The sequence below is a fragment of the Phaenicophaeus curvirostris genome, chromosome 19 (assembly GCF_032191515.1).
Source record: "Phaenicophaeus curvirostris isolate KB17595 chromosome 19, BPBGC_Pcur_1.0, whole genome shotgun sequence".
Taxonomy (NCBI): domain Eukaryota; kingdom Metazoa; phylum Chordata; class Aves; order Cuculiformes; family Cuculidae; genus Phaenicophaeus; species Phaenicophaeus curvirostris.
In genome coordinates, this window is record NC_091410.1 from 2,148,188 (window position 1) to 2,173,595 (window position 25,408).

General features: G+C 43.1%; 2 protein-coding genes across 2 annotated transcripts in view; one reads left to right on the forward strand and one right to left on the reverse strand.

Annotated features, from left to right (window-relative positions):
• TBCD (tubulin folding cofactor D) overlaps window positions 1–18,182 on the forward strand; it is a 132,229-nt gene extending 114,047 nt beyond the window's left edge. Inside the window, exons 33-39 of the mRNA XM_069872308.1 lie at window positions 3,023–3,144; window positions 4,080–4,157; window positions 9,747–9,836; window positions 10,682–10,769; window positions 12,609–12,718; window positions 15,428–15,512; window positions 17,806–18,182. Of these exons, the coding sequence (XP_069728409.1) occupies window positions 3,023–3,144; window positions 4,080–4,157; window positions 9,747–9,836; window positions 10,682–10,769; window positions 12,609–12,718; window positions 15,428–15,512; window positions 17,806–17,820 (588 nt within the window). The 3' untranslated portion in view covers window positions 17,821–18,182. The remainder of the gene's footprint in view (window positions 1–3,022; window positions 3,145–4,079; window positions 4,158–9,746; window positions 9,837–10,681; window positions 10,770–12,608; window positions 12,719–15,427; window positions 15,513–17,805) is intronic.
• The window catches only part of B3GNTL1 (UDP-GlcNAc:betaGal beta-1,3-N-acetylglucosaminyltransferase like 1), a 125,141-nt gene continuing 114,862 nt past the window's right edge, over window positions 15,130–25,408 (reverse strand). Inside the window, exons 11-13 of the mRNA XM_069872357.1 lie at window positions 24,097–24,171; window positions 20,832–20,920; window positions 15,130–16,133 (exon numbers count right to left, since the gene is read on the reverse strand). Of these exons, the coding sequence (XP_069728458.1) occupies window positions 20,840–20,920; window positions 24,097–24,171 (156 nt within the window). The 3' untranslated portion in view covers window positions 15,130–16,133; window positions 20,832–20,839. The remainder of the gene's footprint in view (window positions 16,134–20,831; window positions 20,921–24,096; window positions 24,172–25,408) is intronic.

Genomic DNA, 25,408 nt, shown 5'->3' on the forward strand with positions numbered 1-25,408 from the left:
GAGCTCTGCCTCTTCAGTGTCTGAACTGATCCGAAACTCCAGTTTACTTGCTGAGGATAACATGGTTTCTTCTGCACGTGTTACAGGGATGTTCTGACTCTTTGAGCAAGTCTTTCTCTGCTGAAGTCCTTCTCTGAAAACTGTAGCCATTAGCAGTAACCTGTACACCTGATCTTGCCCAGGCTTTCCTAGAGATTACTCGCTTGAATTCAGTTTGTGGTGCATTAGGTGCAGAAGACTGAACCCTGTTAAGGTCCCTGGGACTCTGAGGAGACAGTGGTTGGATTGGAGACTGACAGCCAGTAGGGGATATCAATCTGCTGAATACCTTCAGTACAGGTTCCTCCTTTTTAGTTACTCCTCAGTGGCTTTGTTATCAGGTCTGTCCAAGATCATACTCTGAAGTAAGAATCAGAGCTCTTCAGTAGATTGGATGTCTTTGTAGCTGGCAGGTACGTGAGATTTTGAGTACTCTGCTACAAAACCAGCCTAAGCCGGTTTTCTTTTGGTCATACCAGTGCGAGTTGTTGCCTCAAAACTCTTTTTAGGCTTCATTTTTTTGTACCAACCTGACTAGGAAGCAACTTTGTGAAGGTTTATGTAGGAACTTTCTATGTATGCCATGCGCCTGCCTAGAGCTGTAGCTACCTTCTTCCTTGGCTGTGGTTACACTTCCTCACACTTTTCCCTCAATTCGGGAAGTTAAAGCCTCAGGACTGTAATTTTATCATCAGACAAATGGTCCCTTTGCACGCTTGTTCACCTTATGGTGTGTTATCTGTCACTGAAGTACCTGTTTATGGCTTAGGTGATGGATGAGTCAAGCCTTGACAAATCCTGTGTTTACTGTGGTTAATAAGAGCAAGGTCATTCTAAGACCTCTTCTTGAACTTTTATAGTGTCCCAGTTGAACCCATTAATCTCCCAATGTCATTTGCCAATCCTCATGCAGCCAGGGAAGGGTAAATGTGACATGTTTGATACAGTGTGAATTCTGTGTGCTGCAAAGTTGTGGCAGAAACTTGGAAATGCTCTTCTCTGCAAACCCTTATGAGCAGTTAAGGTTATAGCTCATGTACTGTCTTCCTAGGCTGTGTGGGAGAAAAGGAGATGTGTATTTATCTTGTTCATGGAATGCTATCGTGTTATGTTAAAGGTTCTTCCAGTACAATTTACATGGTCTGTGCTGGCTATTTGATCACTGTCCCATTTTTAAACCTGCCGAGCAGCTAACTGATGGTTTATCCATACCTGTACTTTCATGTAGTTTAATTACTTGCTAATGAAGAAATGCTATCTTCATTATACAGTTTTTCTGATTAGCCTGCTACTCTGTCTTGGTTTTGCACAGCTTTGGAATGTCCTACATGTAGCTATGCTTGCCCTTTAATTTCGTGCCCATTCTGGCCTTTTCAGTCATTTGAATCTGCCAAAAAGCATCGAGGAATTAAGCTTTCTTCAAAAAATGTTGTGAGATCTGCAAGGTAGTTTAAAAGGCAAAAGAAATGGGAAACAAAATGACATGGTTAACCATACACATTTTCAGATTTTTTCCTGAGACTTCACTTGGATGTAACCTTTCTTCTGCTTATAATTGCTGTCTGCTACTGTCAGGTATTAAAGTATTTCTTCTTTATTTGTAGTGGTCTTAAATGCACAGATTGTTTTAAAGGCAAGTATAAAATAATTAAGCAGGTTTTAATTTTTCAGGAAATCTCTCTTCCTTACAATGTGTATGCTGTAAAACCTCTTAGTGTAAGAACACAGTTCATTCTTAGGATGCAGGGAAACACACTAACACTGCTTTTGGCATATAAAAATACCATACTCGATTCCAGTCAGTATTTCTGTTTAGTGTAGCTGGCTTTTACAAATATTTAAACAATTTCTACTGAGATTTGGCTGTTATTTGAAATGCAGAGCAACTTAATTTCTTTAAATTGCTTGATCCTATTAAAGAAATATTTCTGCTTCTGCATGGCCCGCTAAGTTCCACTTATAGAAAGGCAGCCTGTGCTGCTTTCCAGGCAGTATGGGTCACTGGACTGTGTTGTGTATGAGCGGGCTAAAGCTTTGGAAAGCTAGTTCAGAGCTAGTTCTGGAACATACCTTATAGGAGCCTTCCAGTACTGAAAGGGGCTTCAGGAAAGCTGGGGAGGGGCTCTTGATTAGGAAGGGCAGGGATAGGATGAGCAGGAATGGTTTAAATTGATAGAGGAGAGATTGAGATGAGATCTTAGGAAGAAATGTTTTCCTGTAAGGGTGGGGAGGCCCTGGCCCAAGTTGCCTAGGGAAGTGGTGGCTGCCCCATCCCTGGAGGTGTTCAGGGCCCAGTTGGATGGGGCTTGGAGCCCCTGATCCTTTGGGAGGTGTCCCTGCCTGTGGCAGAGGGTGGAAGTGGATGGGCTTTTAGGTCCCTTCCAACCCAAACCATTCTATGAGTCTGTATGTGCCGAAGCTTCCTCCTGCTTTCTGGCTAAACTAGCCAATCAACAGCAGAATGTTAAACGAAGAGTCAGTATTCCTGAGTGGGTTTCTTTTACTCTGAGTTCCTTGCTGGTTTATGGCATGCACTGTGTGCCCCAGAGCTCCCCTGCGTTTCCAGTTCCATCAGCTTGTTTAATAAACATTACTTCTTGAACTTGTGTACTCTTCAGCTTTCAAACCCATAACAATATAGTTATTTGAAGTAAAGCAAGGTAATCATTGTGGTTTGGGGATGTTTTATTTTAAAATAAAGAAAATAATGAACCTTTAATGTGATCTTTTTCCTACAATGGCAAAACTTAAAAAGTTAAAAAAAAAAGAAAACCTTGAAAAACGTGTAATGAAAGCCAAATAGCCATCTTCCTGTCAAGTGTTGATACCAAGTGTACCCAGTCGTCTGCTGTTGGGAGAGCGTGTTCCCAGTGCAGCAGGAGACCTGGTGCAGTGAGAAATGAGCACAATCCTCTGTAGTCCGTGTTTCTGTGTTGCAGTGGGTTTATTCCCAGGCCTTTCATTTGAGATTCCTCTGTTACAGCTCAGATACTCTGCCCAGAGCCTTTTTGACTACATGAAGAAAATCCAGAATGATCCCAGCGCTATGGAGAGTTTTTGCAAGTCATTGCTGAAGATCTTTGAGGACAACCTCCGGAATGACCGGTAATGTCTTTAGTTCGCTGATTTATCTTTAACAGCAGGATATGGCACAGCTTTTTTAACATGTCTAGATGAAGCATGCGTGAACCATGTGGATTTGCTTTCATCCCCCTGTGTGGTACAGCAGTACCTTAGGTAAAACGTAAAACAAAGGTGTGATAGTAGAATGTTTTGCACTTACTGTATTTTAATATTGGGTGTAAAGTGATTAGCGCTGGGTTTTATAGAATCCAGTGTTTGGGATTGTACATTGCTGCACACTCTCCAGGGTAGTCCAGCCTGCTTTCAGTTAGGTAGTGGTTTTACACAAATACTTAAAGTGTAATTTTCTTGTGAAGATTTTTCTTTAAAAGTGACTCATTCTGCATAGTGAGTTTATTTTATCTAGCAGTCACTTATCAAACTTGTGCAAAAATAGAAAATATTCCTTATGGGAGAAAAAACCCTATTGATAGATTTTTCAGTTTTATTTTATTTTTATTTATTTATTTCTTGTCTCAGCTGTTCCAATAGAAAATGTGGCCATACTGATCCCAGCTGATACATTGCATGATCATTCATTTGTTAATTACCTGTACTGAGAAGGTGGTGTGACATTGAATACGTTTTGTGGAATATGTTGTTTATATTCTAGAAAATAAATTAATATTTTCTACTGCTGTTAACTGTGTTTTCAGGACCCTGCAGATTTAAACCAGATGTGTTGTTAGTGAGGTTTTTTCCTTTCAGCTGTTAATGAACTGTCCCCCTCTCAGCCAACCGGGATGATTTTGCCAACATCCAGGAGTACCTGAGCAACCCTCCTCTGTGTAAATTACTGTTCTAATTTAAATATGTGTCAGTGGATAGGAAGTTTCTTCCTTTGCTTCTAACTAAAGAAGTGTATATTTATATGCCAAGGAGTGCGTTTACATTGTTAAATTATTTCCTTTCATCAGGGTGTCTGTACCTCTCCTGACAATGCTGGACCAAATGCTGACAAATCGCTGTTTTGATATATTTACTGTGCAAGAGAAGTAAGTTGCTAAAAGACTTTTTTGTTTATTTTTCACTATACAACAGGCCTCTTGAATCCCACACTGACTGTGGCTGAGCGTTACTCAAGCTGTGAGTGTACAGGACTCTAAAGCGTGTGTGTGTGTGTGTGTGTGTGTGTGTGTATAGGCATGTGCTGTGTTAATTTTCCTGGAGTGGAGCAGCTGTGATAAATTCTGGACCAGACAACCTTGAACAGGTCTTGATAAAATCTTAGACTTTCACATCAATGTAGAAGCTGGTTGTTGGTTCGTTGTTTAAGACCTAGTGCCTTAACGGAATTCAGTTTGCATGTTTTGCCTGGCAGACATGGGCCGGTGTCAGATCCATTCAGCTTCGCTGCTTTCCAGCTTCCCTAAAGGCATGTGTTTTGCAGTGCATTCTGCATAGTACTGTGAGCCTTCAGCAGTGGTGCTGCCCTGTCCTGGGGTTGCAGAACAGTGAGCCTACATGCAGTTGCTTCAAGAATCACCCTGCTTTTGTTATGTGAATATCCCCAAAGAACTTAAATGAGATTCTAATAAGAAGACTTAAAAAGGTACATCTCGACTTTTCCACACCGAATTCAGTCTTTTGGAAAGTGTTTAGTTTGAGAATGGATAAACATGACAAAGAAATTCCAACATGAAATCATGCTTTTCTGCACATATTTCAGAAGAGAATGATTTTTATGTCAGTAGTACTTAAATACACTCCACAAGCAGCATCGTGGCACATGCACAGACACTTGGAGAATGTGAACCCTACCAGAAGGTGTACTGGATTTGGAACCTGTTAATTCAAGAATTCCTCACAGTATGTAAATTTGACAAAGTTTTATCACTCTAAAAGTTTTAATAGAGTTTTGTTTTGAAGACTGTATTTAGATGTTTTCTCTTAAATAAAATTTGGCAGTCCATTTTTGAATGGGAATTTAAAATTGGTCAAATACTCACAGATGGAATGACTATTCCTTGTTTGGTTTGGTAACGATGCCAGTGATCTGGGACTTCCATATAGGCTCAAAGCTTCCCTGCCGGGGAAGATTATAGGTCAAGATCCCAGGTAGAGTCTGTCTCTCCCACATCACGGGTCACTAAACAGAAAGTGTGTGGTAGCATCGTTGCATTTGTTGTGCAGGTGTGGCTTAAGCTCAGTCCTGTGGTGCCATTGTAGTTCTTTGTTAAAAAGGCTTGGAATAAAATCCAAGGGGGTTTATGGGGTGGAGGGAAGATTTTGAAGCTTGTCCAAATGTATTTGCTTCCAGTTTGGTGACGAAACCAAAAAAGAAAAGTAATAATTGTACAACCCAGAGGATTGTTCTTGTGGCAAGGGAATGAAATAATGGCATGAAATGCAAGAACTCATTGTCATGGGAAAGTTTGGGAAGGCCAGAGTTCTGGAACATTTGAAGACAGTTGGAAAGAGACAGAGATCTCAGTTCCCGCCTGTAAGCGTGTTTTGGTAAGATAGGTACCTTGTAGAGGAGAGGTAATGGTGAGCAAGTCATGATGTGGAGAGCCAGGAGAACCTGACATGTAGGTTCTGTTGTGCACTGGGCGTGTGTGCGGATCAGCAGAATGGGATCAATGAAGGAGCCCGGAGTTGTACTGGGGGCATTGTTTGAATTTTCTCCCTATGGCAGGTGTCATTGGGGTGCAGTTAGGGGTGCATACACACCAGTGTTGGCTCCGATGGAGCTGAAGGGTACCCTGCTTGAAATGAAGCTGTCATAAATAATGCAGAGCATATTGGGCTTTTTTGAACTCACTGGTGGCTAATCTTGCTGGTAGCGGGACAAGGGCATTCCTTGGGGTGTCTGGCTGCCATTTCATCCCTTTCCCTCATTTATTCCCACATTAAGCTGAGTGGAGTTGTGACACCTCAGGTTGTAGGATGGGTAGCATCAGGATTGTGCCTGTGCCAGCAGCTTAACAGTCGGCTGTTTAATTTAAACAAGATTAACAACTACTGGCTGAATTAGTTTAACATGTGAGGAGCTCAGTGCTCCTGTTAAAGCCTGTTGCCAGCTGGTGTCACTCCTGCCCCGCAGAGGAACCACAGCGCATTCCTGCCTCTTCACACCGTGTGGCTCATGACCTGCAGAATACGCAGCCTGACATTGCTGGTGTAGTCCTGGCATTTGTGACAGGCCCTGTGTTGCTGGCTCTTGTGGGCACTGTGCAGGAGGGCAAGTGGATTGCTGGGTGTTTCTCCTCTGTTGTTGTGTTGTCATGCGTGTGTCGTTGCTCTGCCAGGGCCCTGTGGAACCCACCAACAGGGAAGCAGAGCGTGGCATAAGGTACTGTCCAGTGGGGTTTGACATGAACCGACTGTGGTATCACCAGGTAATCAAAAAACCATCAGAAGCAGCTTTTCTTTGTTGTGCTTGGCTTAGTCTGCATCTGTAGTATGAAAAGAAAAGCTCTGCCTGCCATTTTTCAGGCTGTTCCTTCCCCCCCGCCTCTTAAGCTGGCATAAACCTGCATATCCAGTGGGAGAGGTTCCCCCTCCCTGGGAGCTGCAGGAATGGTTTGTGTGGCAGCACAATTAATGGCATTAGAGAACTGTTGCAGGTTAAAAATACCTTTCTTCCAGTAAAATTCAGCTTGAGGTAGTTCCTCAGGGTCTTCTGCTCTGTGCTCACAAACTGTGCCAAAAGGAGGGAAGTGATGGGGGGAAGGAGGGAAACTTGTTTCCTCTGGCAGCAGCGCAGGTAGAGCTGCCGAATGCCTTTGTGAGACTGCGTCATTGTTCACCTGCCATCTGCTCCCTGACCTGCGCATCCTCCCACTCCAGTCAGGGCCAGAGCTCACTGCTGAAATGGCATTCTTTCTCTGTGCTGGCACAACACAAAACATCAGGATTTCCTCTTCATGTACACTATGAATTTGTGGAGCTGTATTTATGATAACATAGGGAGTGCTCATGGATTAGAGAGACGGTAGAGAAGGTACCCTGCATGAAACGAAGCTGTCGTAAATAATGCAGAGCGTATTGGGGTTTTTTAAACTCACCAGTGCCTGTCTTGCTAGTAGCAGGACAAGGGATAGAGAATAAATTGGAGAGTGTTGCCACTTGCAACACTGGACTGGAGCATCGTTTTCTGGTTGTGGCTCTTGTAGCTGCAGGAGTCATTCTGCTCTTCTCCTGAGAGAATGCTCACCAGTGATGCTGAGTCTGCTGAAGCCCAGAAAGATTGCTTGTGCCTTGGGAAGTACAGCAAGATTAGTCTAATGCTCAGTGTCATGTGAAGAGAAAAGGCTTTGAACAACAATACAAGATCTAGCACTTTCTGGAGGAATAAGTAAAAATGGTGTTTCTTATCTCTATATATTGTACATATTCAGCAGAAGTATTCATTCATTGTATGTGTGTGATATTTTTCTGGCGGTCTTAAGAAGGTGTGTGTCCCCAGTGATCCCTGACACAGGTTTCTCACGTACTATATGCTCCCAAGGATTTTTGTAAAGCAATTATACTGCTAGAGCATAGTAAACCATAAAGCACAGAGCACAGCTCTGGGTTTGCACCACCTCAGGTGATGTGAGCTGAACTATTGACACTCTGGTCATCTTTAGGAGGAAAAAGCCCACACCTTTTTGCAGTCCCATGTGCACCCAGTGTACATAATGTAGAGACTTCAGCCTGATCCCTTTTCAACAGATGCTGGCTCTGTTTCTGCTGGCACTGTGCCCACGCAGGAGAAGGAATTTTCTCAATTTCCTCTAACGAGGCCCAGCTATTTGACTCATTTGAGATCACACATAGGTGAGGTTTGGTTATTACAAATGTAAAACTGGCAAAGGACAGAAAGGAAAGTGCATCTGTTTTAAACACAAAATGCTGCACGTAAGAGTATGTGTATTAAATATATTCCAGATGCTCGTGTTCCAATTGGTCTCTTTGTTGCTATACTTCTCAACAATGTCTATGTTCAACCAATTTAAGTCTCACCTAATTCACTATTTTGGTGCTGTTCTGTGCTGAAGGCCAGGCCTGCATTGCAGGTATTGTAATCAGTTGTCTGTACAATAGTTTTGTGTAATTGGGAGTAGGAGAATGAGACATTTCGCAAAGGTAAGAAAAAACATCCCTCCTCTGAATTTGAAGAGGTGCTCTTCCCTCACCTACCCAGACAAATCCATATCTTTAGAGACACACACCAACTCATTCAGGCAGATGCCTGTCATTCTCATCACACACGTCCTGCGTGCTTTCTATGCTTCTTATACTCCTTAAAGATATGGAAACAGTGCTGGCCTGTCTGCAGGGAATAGATGGCCAGGACCATGCTCTTGCAGCATTATATGGAGGTATTTTAAGTCAACTTTCCTCAGTCTTCAGTCCTAAGAGCCACTGTCAGCTCTGAAAATCTCTTATGAAACCTCAATATCAACACTGAAATCCTGCCAATTTCATTTACTCTTTTAGGATTGTTTTCTGGTCAGTACTGAGACAGCTGTAGACAATGTTCTTTAGCTTAATGCTTTGTTGTTCAGGTTTTTAAAGAGGTCAAGATTTGCCAGTATATACCAGTATTTTGTTAAGAATTTTTTTCAAGTCATTAAAAAACACAAACTCTAGTCTGGAAAACTGCATATAACAAGGGGCAGTGACTTACAAAACATCCTGCTATTTGTGTGTGGTTTCCATCACACCACACAGCTTTTTTTGAGTAGTTTCTATCCACAGCTTTGAATCATGGTAGCAGAAAAGAAAAATTAGGATTTTTGCTTTCTGCTTTACTTACACAATACAATGCGGTTTCCAAACTATGCAGCTGAGTTGACCTTACTAGACAAATATGAAATAGTTTCTTTCTATGGTACTTCAGTCTTGAGTGTGGCAAGTAAAAGATTAAATAATTTGTATTGAAATAAAAGCAGTATTCCCCTTTCTTTTTAATAGATCCTAACAATACTAGTGTTTGTATGAGTGTCTGGGAAAGAGCTGAGAGAATCACGTTTCCCAGACTGTGGAAAGGGAAAAGAATTCGCTAAATATATTTAAAGATGGCTTCATGACTCATAGGCTGAACAGAACTGTAAGCCCTGTGTTTAATTATGTTGTCTGGAATCACTAAAGGAATTTGAGCTGTGAAATGGTAGAGTATTTAAGAACAACATTCATTCCCTTTTATGTAAAGTTTGGTTGCAGACTTTAGGAAATGGCCAAGGCACCACAATGGTGTGTAGAATAAATAATTTCTCTTTGGCTGCAGAATGTTTTAGTTCCTGATGTGGTATTTCTGATCCTGCCACGTTTTGTTGTAAAGCCATGGCTTTATCAGGCATATACTGGATAGTTTGGATCCATGTAGTTCACACCCCAGCATATAGGTAGTAGCAATGTAAGTAATTAATACTGATCCCTTCCCTGCCCTGTAAAAGAGTAGGTCTGGAAGCATCGTGGCCCTGCTCCCCTGTGTCTGTGCCAAAGGCCACCTACAGCAGAGTGTGCTGTTGTGGAAGAAGCACTTAGTGCTCTGCCGTGTCTTTCCTCTCCTTTCAGTGTTAACTTACAGTCATTAAATGGGTTTGAAATTCTACTGAAATCTATTGCTTATCTTTTTCCTTTCCCATTTCCAGCCATCCCTTTCCAGTGAAGTTACTTACCCTGTGTAAAGAAGAGATCAAAAAATCCAAAGACATCCGGAAGCTTCGTTCCAGTATAGGAGTGTAAGTTGATGAAATAAAGAAATCTTTTCTCTGCTGATAAAAAGTCAAGAAAATTTAACTGGAGTACAGGCCAGCTGTAGAAGCTGGGTCTGCTTCATGGATATTTAAACAACAAATGCACACAGATACACGTAATATAAAGTTGTGCGAGTTTCATGGACCTCTGTGTGGTTGAGATGAAAATAGGAAGGATCTGATAAAATTTATCAACTTCTGAAATGTTGTTGATATTCTTAAAGATGCAGTGAACCATTTGTTTTTTGCCTGTGCAGAGCCTGACACCGGGCCAATGCAAAATATTTATAATGGGTTGATTAGATCCTACATATGTACTAGAAAGAGCAGAAAACACCTGCAGATTGTAATCTGGCTTAGGTAAAAGCCCTCAGTTCAGAGAGCAGAGCAGGCAAACCAAAAATGTCAAGCAATGATTTTATTGACTTAATTTCATTGCTTTATTGTTAGCAGTTTAAAGGTGCAAAACAGCCTAAAATGAGAAGTTTCTAATTTGTCTTTAACGCCTGTGTGCCTACCCTGTGCTTTTGTTGTCTGTTCAAGGGCCCGATTCACATGTGGGTTTCAGCACACAGATTTGCTGCTGCTGGCCAGTAACACCAAGTTTGTGCTTGGTGTGTGGCATCTTGGTAAACCGTGAAGAGTTCAGTGCACTTGCCCTCAGTGTTTGCATTCCCACAGCACTTGGAACTGAGGTTTCCTGGCAGAAGCAAAGCTTCCCCTCCTGCCCTGTTTTCTGATACAGATCTTCCTTCTGACCTGTCAGGATGTACCTCTGCCATTAGAACACAGATATCACACAAGATCTGTTTTCTCCCTATGTTTTCCAGCTTTTGTGGCCTGTTTCAATTTCAAGGAGACATGAGAGACAAAGTTTTATTTCAGTTGTTTCTCCTTCTTTGCCATCCATTTCCTGTAGTAAGTACTGAAGACATTGTATATTATCCACTGTTTCATTGAACATATTTTACAAGTAAAAACTAATTTAAAGTGCATTAAAGGATCATTCTTTTTAAGGGATATTAATGTATATGATGGGCTTTATTTCTTAAGGGTCTGCGGTTTGCAGTGCTACTGGATACTTGTGGCATGCCTGGCTTTCTCTACCTTCTGTCCTTACTGTTTTACATTAGAAGCAATTTAGTTGCCTAAATAATTTGTTTCTTTTATGCAACATCCAGCATAGTGAAGCTCTGTTCACCATTTAGTGCCTGAGAACTCTGATCAGATCCATTACTATGAGTTTTGCAATATCTCTGACAGCAGCGAGACAGCAGTAGTTCTGGTTCAAGAAAAACACATTTGTTCTTTTTGTCTGGTGTGACAGACAAATTGTGCAATGCAGGAGAGTTCATCAGAAGTTTGCCTTTTTGATAGGACAAATGGAAACAGGGTGCAAAACCTGAGTTGTTATTTTTGAATATGTATACAAGAAGACCAATGTGAGTCAATATTGTTTTAGTCCTTTAAAATGGTTGACCCAGTAAGGTTTAGGGGTTTTTTGTTTGTTCTGCTGCACAAGACCTGGGAGCCACACCAAGAGCTACTCTGACAGCCGTGCATGTCTGCTGGCTCCCGTGGGCTCTGGTGTTCCATCCCGGGCTCCACCTGGGAAGGCCTGTGGAGTTGTGGGAGGGAGGACCAGCACTGCCTGGCTGCTGGAAGCCATTCAGCTGCATCGATGGGTGAAACAAAGGCTGCCAGAAGTGATTGCAGGGGTGCATAAAAAGAATGGGAAACCCCATGTTTACCGTACTTTGAGAGCGCATTGAACCGCCTGCTGTCTGGCCAAGGCAAACAGGTATTGATTATTGTGACACTGATTACTTTTGCCAGTTACTTTCTGATAAGGTTAAAATCATACGGTACTCGAAGTTTGATACTTCCGATTTTTGGTCCACCTGTTCCCACGTTGTTTGTACTTGCTACAGTCCTTTGCAGTAAAGGCACAATTTAAGAACTGAAGGCATATATTTTCAGTTTTGTGTTCTATTGGTATTTTACATCATAAATACGTTTTATTTGTACAGATGAGTCTATTTCACTTGGCAGTACTACACTTGTACTACCGTATTATTTCTTTGGCCTCCTTTGTTCATCATCAGGCTTTCTTGGAAAAAAAAACAAAACAAAACAGAATTTGTTTTTGTTGCAATTTTGCTATCTTCCATTTCATATCTTTATACATTGTCCTTCAGTGACCAGCCCAGCTGGAGCTCTTTCTGTGCACGTGCCCAGGACTGCTGGGGAAAATACCTGCAAATTAATTGCTTCCAGACACCAAAGGGTAAAAAGCAAATATTGGTCACAACATCATGCAGCTCCCAACAGTGTTTTAAAAACTTTTGCCTACTCTTACAGTCTTCTGGCTGGAAAGCTGATTTATTTTGTAGGCCTATAGCCTACTAAAAAGGAAGAGCCAGACTTTGGCTCAGTGAGGCACTTCAAGAGATGAAATCTCCAGTTGGGCCCTTCTCAAATGTTTGAATTCATTCCCCGATTTTAAATCTGAAATCCCACAAAGTTTAGTGAAAACAGAGTGAGTGTAGGAGCATGAATTTCCTTCTGGTGAAGATATGAAGTCCATTCCTGCAGCAAGTCATGATCAAAGGCAAGGATAGTCTGTAATTCTGAGTATCACAGTGTCCACCTTCCGGTGATTGTCTGTATGAGGCACCAGTACCAGTGACTGCACTGGGCTCTTCCATTCAGGACTCTGGGTACTTTACTAAAGCTTATTCTGCCTCTTCCCTCAAGATCCGGAAAGTGACAGCCAGTCAAGTGTATGAAATGTTGATAACCTACAGTGACGTAGTCGATCCTGCCATTATGGATGAGGTCATGACCATACTTAGTGATACCAACTGGTAAGTGAATTTGTTGTCATACAGTAACAAGAGCTGAAATAATTTTTGTATCACTGAAGTTTACGGTCCATGCCTTTGACAGCTGATGGCAAGGAAGCTATGAGGAACAATACTGTAGTTTTAGCTAGTTACTGCTTCTGGGCCGAAAAGCATTGATAAAAAGAATTCTGATGTTCTGAAGATCTATTTCATATTTTGTCCCATCACTGCTAGACAAAGTAAAATATCTGTATTTTTCTAACAACATAAAAAGAGAAGAGATCTTAGAAACTGTCCATTAAGTAGGACATGGATTGTGTGAATAGTCAGATTTCAATTGCACTGAAAATTTTATGAGCACTGGCAGGATTTTGGGAAAGAAAGGATCTCTTCAAGTTGGAAAACAACAGAATTAGCAGAACAGCTCAAATTCTTCATGAAATGTAATTGCTCAAAATGCTACAGATGTAGTCAAGCAAATATTTTTAATTGGCACAGTTTAGATGTTCCCCAAGCAGATGATTGCATGAATTAAACAACTACTTTTATATAGTCTAATTATTTTTTGTATACTGTTACCTCTAATGTCAGCTCCTTCCAAGTACAGGGAGAATGGGGGCTTGTTCTTCATGAGCAAGATTCACCAGAGCAGCAAAGTGTGTGTAAGGGGCAGGGGAAACTCGTTCTGTCAGCACTTTCATGTCAGGAGGAGGCAATACTTGCCATGATTTGGGCATTGATCTTGCCTCTTCTGTAAATGTTAGCATTGTGAATTATAATTACCTGGAAAAGTTTATCAAAAACTTATGTGTCTCAGCTCATTGAGGAAATACAGTGTTTTAAGATACTAATTAGCTTATTAGTTTTGCTGCCACGTTAAATGTTTTTCCTGGTTACTGATGACTCCTGGTTCATGGGTCTTGTAGACCAACACAGCCTCAAGCAGTGGTCAGAGTGAATGCAGGAGGTTAGACAGATGCAAAAAATATGTAATTTATTTAGCCAAAGAACAAATCTACCTTAGGGTTGTAGTTTATGTGTTCTCAGACTGCACATTTGCATTATTTGACTTTAATTTCTAATTTATTTCTATTCTTGTGCCTAATGACTTTATATTTGGGAAAAGAAAACAAAGTTTGTCATTGTAAGGGAGGGAAGGGGACGCACTGCTGCTATTTTTATGAATTTTTCAATACAGAATTGGAATAAGGGTCTCTGATTTGAAGAATTGATTATCAATAGTTCTGCCTGTTGTTAAAACTACTTGCTTAACTGCATGTTGGTGTTCAGCATTGTGTTTAGTGGGATTCAGTGCTTGCTTATAAATCTTGAATTTAAGAGCAGCCTTGCTCAGAAATTACAGGAAGAATTTGTGAGCAGAGCCAACTGAGCAGGGTTAAATTGCTGCTATCAAAGGGATGTTCCCAATACCAAAACGAGATGCCAAATTCGCATAGTAGAGCTCTACTCATAAATGGGTCACTAAACCAAAGCAAAATACTTCCCAAGAACCACTTCAGAAGATGAAATGGTTTGCTTGCTCTCAGTTCCCCGTTGCACTATGTCTGCTGGGCTAAGATTAATGATGAAGAGCTCGCTCATTTACTTAAACTTAATTGCATGATCTTGGTAGATTTGAACTGTTCACAAAAAAAAAAAATCTGTGAAGTCATTACTGAATGTCAGTGCTGTTGTTATTCTCAAGCTTTCTTGGTGCTGAACTACAGTAAATTCTGAATTAGAATAAGCATTAACATCAGGAAACCAAATGAGAATTAATATTGGGGGAAGATGATAAATACAGGCCTTTGCATATTTGTTCCTTGTTGGAACTACAGAGAGTTTATCGTACAATGGGGTAGTTCAGAATTTAAACAAATATATTCACTTTGATTTAGCTACAGGAAGATTTCCAGTATGAAATGTGACAAGTTGTCCAAGGTGTCTAAAAGACGCAAAGATCAGGTTATTTCTAACTTGGCCTTCATGCTTTTTTTCTCTGTAGTTTTGGGCTCTCTATGTGCTGAAAGTTAAATTTTTAATCTCATTTGCAGTTGTTACTTAGTGAAAACCCTAATAAACTTGAGATAATCAGGAATCCAGGCAGGCTCACAGCATTCCAGTTGGAGTGGCAGATTTTTGCAACATGGTAAAGAATGTTCTGTCTATAGATTTTTGGCATCTGGGGGCTTTTTGCAACTGACTGTTCTTAAGGAAATTCTCTCATGGGTGTCATTCTATTCCAGAAACATCTTAAAAGCTCACAACTTTGACATCTGGATTTTCTATTTCAGGAGAAAATGCAATCGATTGTAGGAAGTTCTCCAACTCCAGTGACATTTCCTTCAATTCTTTATACGAAGTTTTCTAAAGGAAAAAGGACCTATAAATTTAGAGAATAAATTAGTGAGCATCTAGTCAAAAGGACTATGTGAACAAGTGTTGTATTTTGGAATTAAAAAAACATAGAAGAATAGTCTTGGACATTCTCTGCTGTCTCTGCTGGAAGTCCTCCTGTGTATTCGTGGTTTATTTGGCTGAAGATCATACAGAAAGTTATACGATTCTTAAAACATGACACAGCAAAAACTTTTGCAGTTGGAAATGGGCATGAACGTATAGCTGCATACATAGTTGTGTAATAGTAAAATGGAGAGTGTAAGGAGCTGTATGTGTGTAGCCAACTTCAGGTTTTAATTTCTGCATTAACTGGACTGTTTCCTCCTTCAGGGAAGCTGAACTGCCAGTGGTCAGAGAGAAACGCAACTGTCTCTGTGATCTCATGAGAATGCCCAAACCGCAGCTGGTACCCAGGGTAAAGTATGGAATTGTGCTCCAGAGATATTTTTAAAGAAACATAGCAACGATCACTTGTTCCACCAGATTTGCCGTGTACCCATGTGCCACAGGTGCAGTCCCTGACTGCTTCATAAATGTACACCAGGAAGAGTGTCCGCGTGGCTAACTGCACAATGCGTGGACTTGCTGAAGAGTGATATCTTAAGCCCTTCCAGTCTTGTTCCTTGAAAACATTCCAGACTTGTAGTGTTACTTCTTACTCAGACAAAATGCAAGGATGAAGTAACAAAGTAAAGCATTTTCAAAATCTGCACTTGTTGGGGAAAGAAAGCAGGATAAAAACTTCCCAGTCAGTATCAACAACAAAATTATAACATGGTTGTGCAAGCTGCTGCTTCTGACTCTGCCCAAGAGGAGGACTATAATCTGAAAGTCAGTACATTCATAAGGAGACAGGCAATATATCCATATGTAGGTCTTGTTCCATTTTAATGCGGCTCATCTGGAATTGCCCATCTGCTCGATATTTCAGAAATACAGAATTTTCACTTTGGTAAGAATTTCTGCGAGGTTTCTTTCCTCTGTGTCCAGAGATCAGGAGGCTGGATTGTAACTGGTGTAGAGAACACGTATTAACCTGACAATATACAAAGTACAAATAATTTTTTGGAGCAATACAAAACAAGATGACAGTTGATGAGCCAGGGCTACTTCCATAGTATCACAGGCATCCACAGCAGGTCAACCATTCCTTAACCTAATTAAGCTTACAAGTAGTGGAATACCAGTTTATTCTGGGCCATTGTAATTTTTACTGTTCTGCTTTCACAGTTCTAGAAAGTTTTGTCCTGTGTAATTATTCTAGAATTTGGAAATGTCAGCCACGCAATTGTCTTTCATAGTTTTCTCCTAATACAGAGGATCTTAATTTCCTTCATTTTCTCATTAAAATATTTGAACATCATTAAGTCTATTTACATTACTAAAACTATTACTTTGTTGCCCAGGACAGTTCCATTTCTGAACTGCATTTGCCTTTTTCACAACTGCAGCTTCTATGGCTAAAAGGCACCAAGTCTTTGTCTCCTCCTGAGCACCAAACCTTAGCAATGGCATCTGTGCAGGCTTGTTAAGCTGGCAGATTGGGACAGCCAGTTCTTCCTGTGTGATATTCTGATAATCCGTTACATCCAGATGCTTGCTAATGTAAATAGATCCTATGGTTTGAATTGTCCCTGATAGAATACATATATATTATTTTTAAATAGTGTATTTAACAACTTGGTCAGCAGACTCATAGAATCATAGAATAACCAGGTTGGAAGAGACCCACCAGATCATTGAGTCCAAACGTTCCTATCAAACACACAGAATCGTAGAACAACTCTGAATAACCTTCAAGGGCACCCTGCTGATGTCCCCATAGCAGTTTTCTCTGCCCATCTTCCTGTTCTTGCCAAGATACATCTACAGTTTTGTGCTTATAGTACAATGTTAAGAAACCTGTGACTGATATTTTTGTAATTTTGGAAAACAATAATCTGAACCTCTCACCCACACTGGGCATTGTTTTTTAGAGCAGAAGTTGACCTGAGCATTGCTATTTCGAGGTTTTCTAGTCAACTAATAGAAATGCTATGTTTAAAATTCAGATGGTACAAGATGTACTCACTGATCTCAGAAAAACTTATTTCAGCTCCTTAGTTACTGGAAGCCAAGAGAAACCAGGCATGTTAGGAGAAAATGGTCTCTGACATAAACAAATTAAGAAATTGCCAAGTATCTATATAGGTATTTCAGAGGGATCTGTTAGAAATAGGATCGTGTTACCTGGAAGTTATGTGGCTGAATGTGGAACTACACCTTTTCCTCCTCTTTAACATAAGCAAATAGTGTAGTCTTTAGAAAAAAGCAAAGCTCGCATGGGCCCTGAGAACTGTTGTTCACTCCAAGGGTGACAATTGCTGAACCCAAAGGGCTTTCCATAGCTAGGCAGATGGCCCTCTAGCAGTCATGCTGCGCTCACAGGAGAGTGCAGAGCACCTGTCCTGAAAACACAGGAAAAACAGTAGAGAAAGCCATGGATAACATTGTGAAAAGATGAATGCAGGTGATTTCATATGAAATCAACACTTATCATTCCTTCAAAACTTGTACAAATAGAATTTTTTAAAGGGTGGTTAAAAATTAAGGTGTTAATAGTCTGGCTTTGTGCTCCATGTACTTCACTTCCTTACAGGATAGGGAGCCTTTTTAAATAGTGACACCTGCTACTTTACATGACTGTGCTTTTTTCCTTTCTCTTGCAGAGTTCAGCACAATGAAGCTGCAGGCACTGGCTGCCAGTTTGCAGTCTGAAGCTCTTGGTTCAGATGCCACTAGGACTGAAAGAGTTTGTGCCACAGCATCTTCTAAACTGGATTCTGGGAATGAGCCACGAAGTGCACTGGTTAATAAAATAAGAGGCAGAGATGATGTCTTCAAGTGTTGTGCTGTGCGACAGCCACAAAGATTCATTATGTTTTCAGGTTTTAAACCCCTTCTCTGTAGCCACAAAATGCAGTTTGTTGTCATGTCTGCCACAGTTAACCTGGGGGTTCTTGATGTTGGTGGCTGATACTTCTACAGCTCTGAATGGGGCTGTTCAGCCAGAGCTTGCTGAATAAACATGAATTGTTAAACCCGACTTGCTGCATAGTCTTTTAAAAGAATTGGTTTTCAGAGTTGAAAATGGCAACGCTTAGTGATGATGAAATTTTCCTGAACATCAAGTAGCTCCGTGGATACGTCTGTCATTGAAGTGTCATAGCTGAACAAAAAATCTAGGTTTCACTCCAGCTAAAGTCAGAGCCTCTCTGAACACCTCTGGTACAAAATGCAAGCGAGGATTTTGCAGTTAACTGGCTTTAAGGACTTAAGCATTATGCTTTCTCCTTGGAGAACACACAGGTGACTCAGTACTTAAAGCATCTGGTAGGGATTTAGACTCTAAATTGAAATGGCTATAGCATTTATTTTTATAATGTAATATAGAATCATAGAATAGTTTGGGTTGGAAGGGACCTTAAAGATCATCTAGTTCCAAACCCCTGCCATGGGCAGGGACACCTCCCTCTAGATCATGCTGCCTTACTGCCCCATCCAACCTGGTCTTAAACATCTCCAGGGATGAGCAGCCACAACTTCCCTGAGAAACCATTCCAGTGCCTCAGCACTCTCATGGTGAAGAAATTCTTCCTTGTGTCTAGTTTAAATCTGCCCCTCTCCAGTTTATACTCATTCCCCCTCATCCTTCAGGCTGTTCAGAAGGGACAGACCGGGAAGGAGGGGTGGAGGTGTTGCCCTCTATATCAGGAAAGGGATAGAATGTGAAGAGCTGTCGTTGAAGAGTAGCCACAAACAGGTCGAAAGCTTGTAGGTTAGAATTAAAGACCGGGGAACCAATGGGAACCTTGTGGCTGGTACATATGACAGGCCACCCAATCAAGGAGAGCCAACCGATGAAATCTTCCTCCAGCTACAGGAGGCTTCACGCTCACAAGCTCTCATCCTACTCAGGGACTTCGACTACCCCGACATATGCTGGAGAAGTAGCACGGCAGCTGTAGGCAATCCAGGAGACTCCTGGAGTGCATTGAAGATAATTTCTTAGTCCAGCTGATAGAGAATCACACCCGAGGAGATGCAATACTGGACCTGATGGTCCAGTGTACAAGTGAACTCATTAGTGACATTAGGATTGGAGGCAGCCTGGGCTGCAGTGATCACACACGGGTGGAGTTGAAGGTCCAGCGGGGGGACATGGGACAGGTGAGGAGTATAGTCAAGACCCTAAATTTCAGGAAAGCAGACTTCCAGTTCTTCAAGGAATTACTCAGTACGACCCTCTGGGACATGGTCCTTGGGGACAAGGGAGAAGGACAGAGCTGGCAAATATTCAAGGACAGTTTCCATAAAGCGCAAGAGCACTCAGTCCCCAGCTGCAGGAAATCAGGCAGAGAAGGGAAGAGACCATTGTGGCTGAGTTGAGACCTGCTGGTCAAACTCAAGAAGAGGGAACTGCACTGGCAGTGCAAGCAGGGACAGGGAACCTGGGATGCATACAGGGATGCTGCCCGGATGTGTAGGGATGAGGTCAGGAAAGCCAAGGCACAGCTGGAGCTGAGCTTGGCAAGGGACATGAAGACTAACAAGAAGGGCTTCTTACAGGTACATCCTAGCAAAAGAGGAAGGTCAAGCAGAATGTACCCCCACTAATGGTTGGGAATGGCGACCTCGTATCAACAGACAAGGAGAAGGCTGTGGTACTTAACAAATTTTTTGCATCAGTTTTCACCAATAACTGCTCTCCTCACCCCTCCTGGGTCATGGGACAGGAAGATGATGACCAAGGGGATAAACTCCCTCCCACTGTAGAGGGGGACCAGGTTCATGACCACCTGAGGAACCTGAACATATATGGGACCTGATGAGATGCATCCCAGAGTCCTGAGGGAATTGGCACATGTGGTTGCCAAGGACTCTCCATGATACTTGAAAAGTCGTGGCAATCATGAGAAGTCCCTGGTGACTGGAATAAGGGTAAACTGTATCTGAAAGGGGCCTACAAGAAAGCTGGTGAGGAAATGTTCAAAAAGGCTTGTGGTGATAGAATAGTTAGGGTTGGAAGGGACCTTAAAGATTATCTAGTTCCAACCCCCCTGCCATGGGCAGGGGCAACTGACTAGATCGGGTTACCTAAGGCCCCATCCAACCTGGCCTCGAACACTTACAGGGATGGGGCAGCCACAACATCCCTCAGCAACCTGTTCTAGTGTCTCACCGCTCATGGTGAAGAAATTCTTCCTAATGTCTAGTCTAAATCTGCTCCTCTCCAGTTTATACATGTTCCCCCTTGCCCTGTCACCACAAGCCTTTATGAATAGTCCCTCCCCAGCTTTCTTGTAGGCCCCTTTCAGGTAGTCCAGGTCACCTCTGGATTCCACTGTGGCAGCTGTGCCACTCAGCTTGGTGTCATCTGCAAACTTGCTGAGGGTGCCCTCGATCTCGCTGTCAATAAAGATGAAGATACTGAACAGCACCAGTTCCTGTACAGACCCCTGAGGGACACCGCTAGTCATGGATCTCTATCTAGACTTTGAGCCATTGACCAGTACTCTCTGAATACAACCATCCAACCAGTTTCTTATCTACCAAGCAGATAGCATTATCCCTAATTAACTCTTAGAAAGGGTTAATTTAATGAAGCACAAATTACTAAAAAATTCTAAACTTCTGAGCATATTGGGCTCCCCACACCGACCCCTAGACCACAACTTCCCTGACACTGCCTTACCTTGGGTTTTAGTTAAAGTGATAATAATCCCTCCCTTCCTTCAAGTTCAGCATCTTCAGGTTTGTTTCAAATGCTCCCCCTGTTAAATCCTGAGGGAAGACAAACAAGAGTGAAACTTGGTTTGGATTATAACTGGTTTTGATCAATTGGTTCTTCAGCCCAAAAAAGAAAGTCCCATTTGCAGAACTAAATGTAACGAAACCAAGCCCCGGGAATTCCACTCAAGTGTATGTTGAAAACTTAGTGTTCAAGTTAATGTGCAGGGGAGCAATAGGTTAGCTGGCTCCTGGGCTGCTGCGCAGGGCCCAAGGGCTGCACAATACCCAGCACTGCAGGTTGCTGCGATTCGCATGGTTTGTTTTCTGCTGCAGGTGTTTTCACAGAACGGACCATGGGAATGAGTGACAAAAGAGTGATTTCTGTAGAGTTTGATCACTGATCGGCTTGTCTGATGAACAGAACCTTTAATCAAGCAACTGCCGTATTTTGCATAGTTAGAGGTGTGTTCTCTTGAGCTCTGGTTCCATTATTTGAACAGGAACCTGATGGGTTGGCTCCATGAGCAGCCCTGCCACAGCAGTGATGTCATGAAGAAAAGGTGTCAACTTCAGTGTTTCTGAGCATTTCTACTTTGGTCTTCCTAGAGTCTTTAATGCTACTGATCTTCAGGGATGTCTCCAAAAAAACTCCAAAACGATGAGCTGCACCTCACAATCCTCTGGGAGGCTGACAAGGAGATGACTGGTGTTCTGATGGTCTAGAGCAGTGATAGTGAAGTTTGAACAATGCCCAGCGGTACTGCAAGTGTTTAGGGCAGGAAGTTACAGGAACAGAGTTTAACTGAAACTGGAATTGGAGGAGGAGGTGGAACGCTAGACTTTGGCTACAAGTAATTGGAGTGAAAAAAGTTGCTCTGGGGTCTTGAATGACCTTGAGTCACTGCTTGATACAGGCTAGCCTGATGTTATTTCCCTCCCTCTTCACATCTAGTTTAAAGCCCTGTCTACGAGCCCTGCAAGCTCCTGGGCAAAGACCCTCCTCTGCCGTTGAGAAAGGGGGCTCTCATCCTGGTGCCATGTAGGCTTTCCCATTATCAAAAAACCCAAATCTGTTGCAGTGACACCAGCCACAGAGCCATGTGTTAATTGACTGAACCTGTCTGAGCCTTGTGACGTCACCACCCGTAACTGGAAAGAGGGAAGAAAAAAATCACTTGGGCCCCACATTCCCTTACTAGCTGTCCCAAGGCCCTAAAATCTCTTAATCCTCCTTGGGCTTCATACTGTGGCTTCATCCCTTTGCACGTGGAGTAGCAGTAATGGGTAACACTCTGTAGTCCTCACCAGGTTGGGAACTTTCCTAGCCACATCCCTTACCCAGGCTCCTGGGAGGCAGCAGAATTCCCTGTGTGGGGGGTCTGCTCAACATACCGGACCCTCTGTCCCCTTCACTAGAGAGTCATCTACAGCTATGACTCTCCTACCTTTCCTCATGGCAGCTGTGGCAATACAGTGTGTGTGCTGTTGCGGCCTCAGCCCTTGCTCTGATGTGGGTGCATCTTCCTCTGCCTTTTCCTCCAGCCCATCCTCCACATCAAGAGTCTCAAATCTGTTGTGGAGCAACACCTGAGCAGGTGTGGGCAAGGAGGGTGTTGGTTTTCTGCCCTGTCAGGAGACTCCCTTCCACTCACTATTTCCTTTTGAACCCTTGCCTACAACCTGAGGGGGTTAAGGTACTGGATCCCTTTGATCCTGGGCCTTTTCCTGTAGCTGAGTCTGCTTCTGTATCCTTGAGCTCAGGTGGTTCCACCAGTCTATCTCGAGCTCACACTCCCTCATCCTCCTCAGCCTCTCTGCTTCCCCTCACAGCCCTGCGTGCAGGCTGAGGAGGCAGCCCACCTGCTCGCACCTATGTAGCCATTGCCCTTGCTGCGCCCCGTTTCCAGTGCAAGATGGGGGCACGCGGTGCAGCCCGAGACTTGGACGGCTGCGTGCGTTCCTGGGAACTCTGTCTGCATCCCTTCTGGCAGGTGGGGAGGATGCAGCCACTCGCCAGGTGGATACCACAGCGCCCTCGCTTCACACTCGGCCTTCGCAAACTGATGTTGCAGACTGTTCAAGCCCTCTTTGCATGCTCCTGGTCACGATGCTCCCTGGAGACTGTTAAAAATCTCCCGCATCAGCCGCCACGTACGAGCCTGGGCTTCTAGGAGTCTGGATCAGCCCGCTGGGCTCCCTCAGGGTTCCTGGGCTTCCCTCACTCTGGCAATTTTACTTTAAAACTTCTGTATTTTCCCATACACTGTGCTCTGTTACTGTAAATAGAACAGCAAAAGAACTGCTGGCTACCAGCTTCTAGTTATGTTAGCGGGTCAATTAAACCAGTAGAAATAAGAAAGTTGCCACAGTCTGGCACAGAAAATTGGCGGTGCCAAACGAAATGGCTTCTAGGGTCTGATTTAAAAAACAAGGCCTTTGCCATGCACAGGACTGGAAAAGATCATAGAATCATAGAATCATAGAATCATAGAATAACCAGGTTGGAAGAGACCCACTGGATCATCGAGTCCAACCGTTCCTATCCAACACTAAACCATGTCCCTCAGCACCTCATCCACCCGTGCCTTAAACACCTCCAGGGAAGGTGAATCAACCCCCTCCCTGGGCAGCCTCTGCCAGTGCCCAATGACCCTTTCTGTGAAGAATTTTTTCCTAATGTCCAGCCTGAACCTCCCCTGGTGGAGCTTGAGGCCATTCCCTCTCGTCCTGTCCCCTGTCACTTGGGAGAACAGGACAGCGCCCTCCTCTCCACAACCTCCTTTCAGGTAGTTGTAGAGAGCAATGAGGTCTCCCCTCAGCCTCCTCTTCTCCAGGCTAAACACCCCCAGCTCTCTCAGCCGTTCCTCGTAAGACCTGCTCTCCAGCCCCCTCACCAGCTTTGAGGAACAGATGAGGAACAGAGGAGCAAAGGCGGACAGGGTCTGACTGTGCATCCTCAGTGCGTGTCTAGTGATGTGGGGCAGGGGAGGAAAACAGATCCGAGCTCCCTTACAGAAGCTGCACTTTTTATTACTCTTAATACTACTTAATACTGCTGTTTTAAACCCTGAAGTACTCTGGACAATCAATTTGATGAAATAAAAGAGGCCATGCAATTGCATAGTAAATGCTTCTGGGAAAAGCTACTTACGGTAAATAGGAATTCATTTTCCTGAGGAGCAAATCCTTATTTTGCACAGAAAGCTGAGGTGACAGGCAGTACTCACCAGTTTCATGCAGATTATTAAAGGCGGAGATGCATCTCTGAAGTGCCGTATAGGAATTTTTGGTTTTGGTCTCTCCTGCAGGAAAAAGCAGTAGCCTTGAGTCGAGAGGCATCCAGGATTGCATGTTAGCTTAGCTTTAGGAGCTACTAAACACTAAAAGAGGAAAAATGTGTCTGTCTTTGAATGAAGTTACACATTACATCAGATCTGAATTAAGAGCTCTTTGCTGTGTGAAGGAGGGGATCTCCCAGCTCTTCTCCACCACTTCTTCCATATCTCCAAATTTTACTTTTAGCCCTTTCCTGATCACTTCCATCTTTGAGCTTATTGCAAGATATGCTGCTTTAATAGCCTACCCCATTAAAAATATGCTATTTCTTTCTTTTAGCAGATTAATTTTCTGTCACTTCAGTGAATTGCCCCACCTTACTGTGCTGTCAGAGCAGACACAACAGCGGATACAAAGGAGAATCTTCCCTTCTCACTGGAAGCTGCTAAATCTGGGGTTGTTTAGCCTGGAGAAGAGGAGGCTGAGGGGAGACCTCATTGCTCTCTACAACTACCTGAAAGGAGGTTGTGGAGAGGAGGGAGCTGGACTCTTCTCCCAAGGGACAGGGGACAGAACAAGAGGGAATGGCCTGAAGATCTCGCAGGGTATGTTCAGGCTGGACGTTAGGAAAAAATTCTTCACAGAAAGGGTCATTGGGCACTGGCAGAGGCTGCCCAGAGAGGTGGTTGATTCACCTTCCCTGGAGGTGTTTAAGGCACGGGTGGATGAGGTGCTAAGGGGCACGGTTTAGTGTTGGATAGGAATGGTTGGACTCGATGATCCGGTGGGTCTCTTCCAACCTGGTGATTCTATGATTCTATGAAATGGGCTGATGGCAGACTGGGGCTTCACCAAGCATAAAGGCTGCAGGAAGGCCAAGGGGCAGCTGGAGCTGAGCTTGACAAGGGAAGTGAAAACTAACAAGAAGGGCTTCTACAGGTACGTCAATCAGAAAAGGAAGGTTAAAGAGAACTTATCCTCCCTGATGGATGAAAATGGTGACCCCGTATCAACAGATGAGCAGAGGGCTGAAGTAGTCAACAATGGTTTTGCCTCAGTCTAAACTAATAACCGCTCTCTGGTTAGAAGAAGGGTCACATTGTGCCCATTTTTTAAAAAGGGGTAGAAAAGACAACCTTGGGAACTACTGACCTGTGAGCCTCACCTCTGTGCCTGGGAAGATCACAGAACAGATCCTCCTAGGAGCTATGCTAGAGGACATGGAGCCAATTAATGGCAGCCAGCACAGCTTCACCAGGGGCA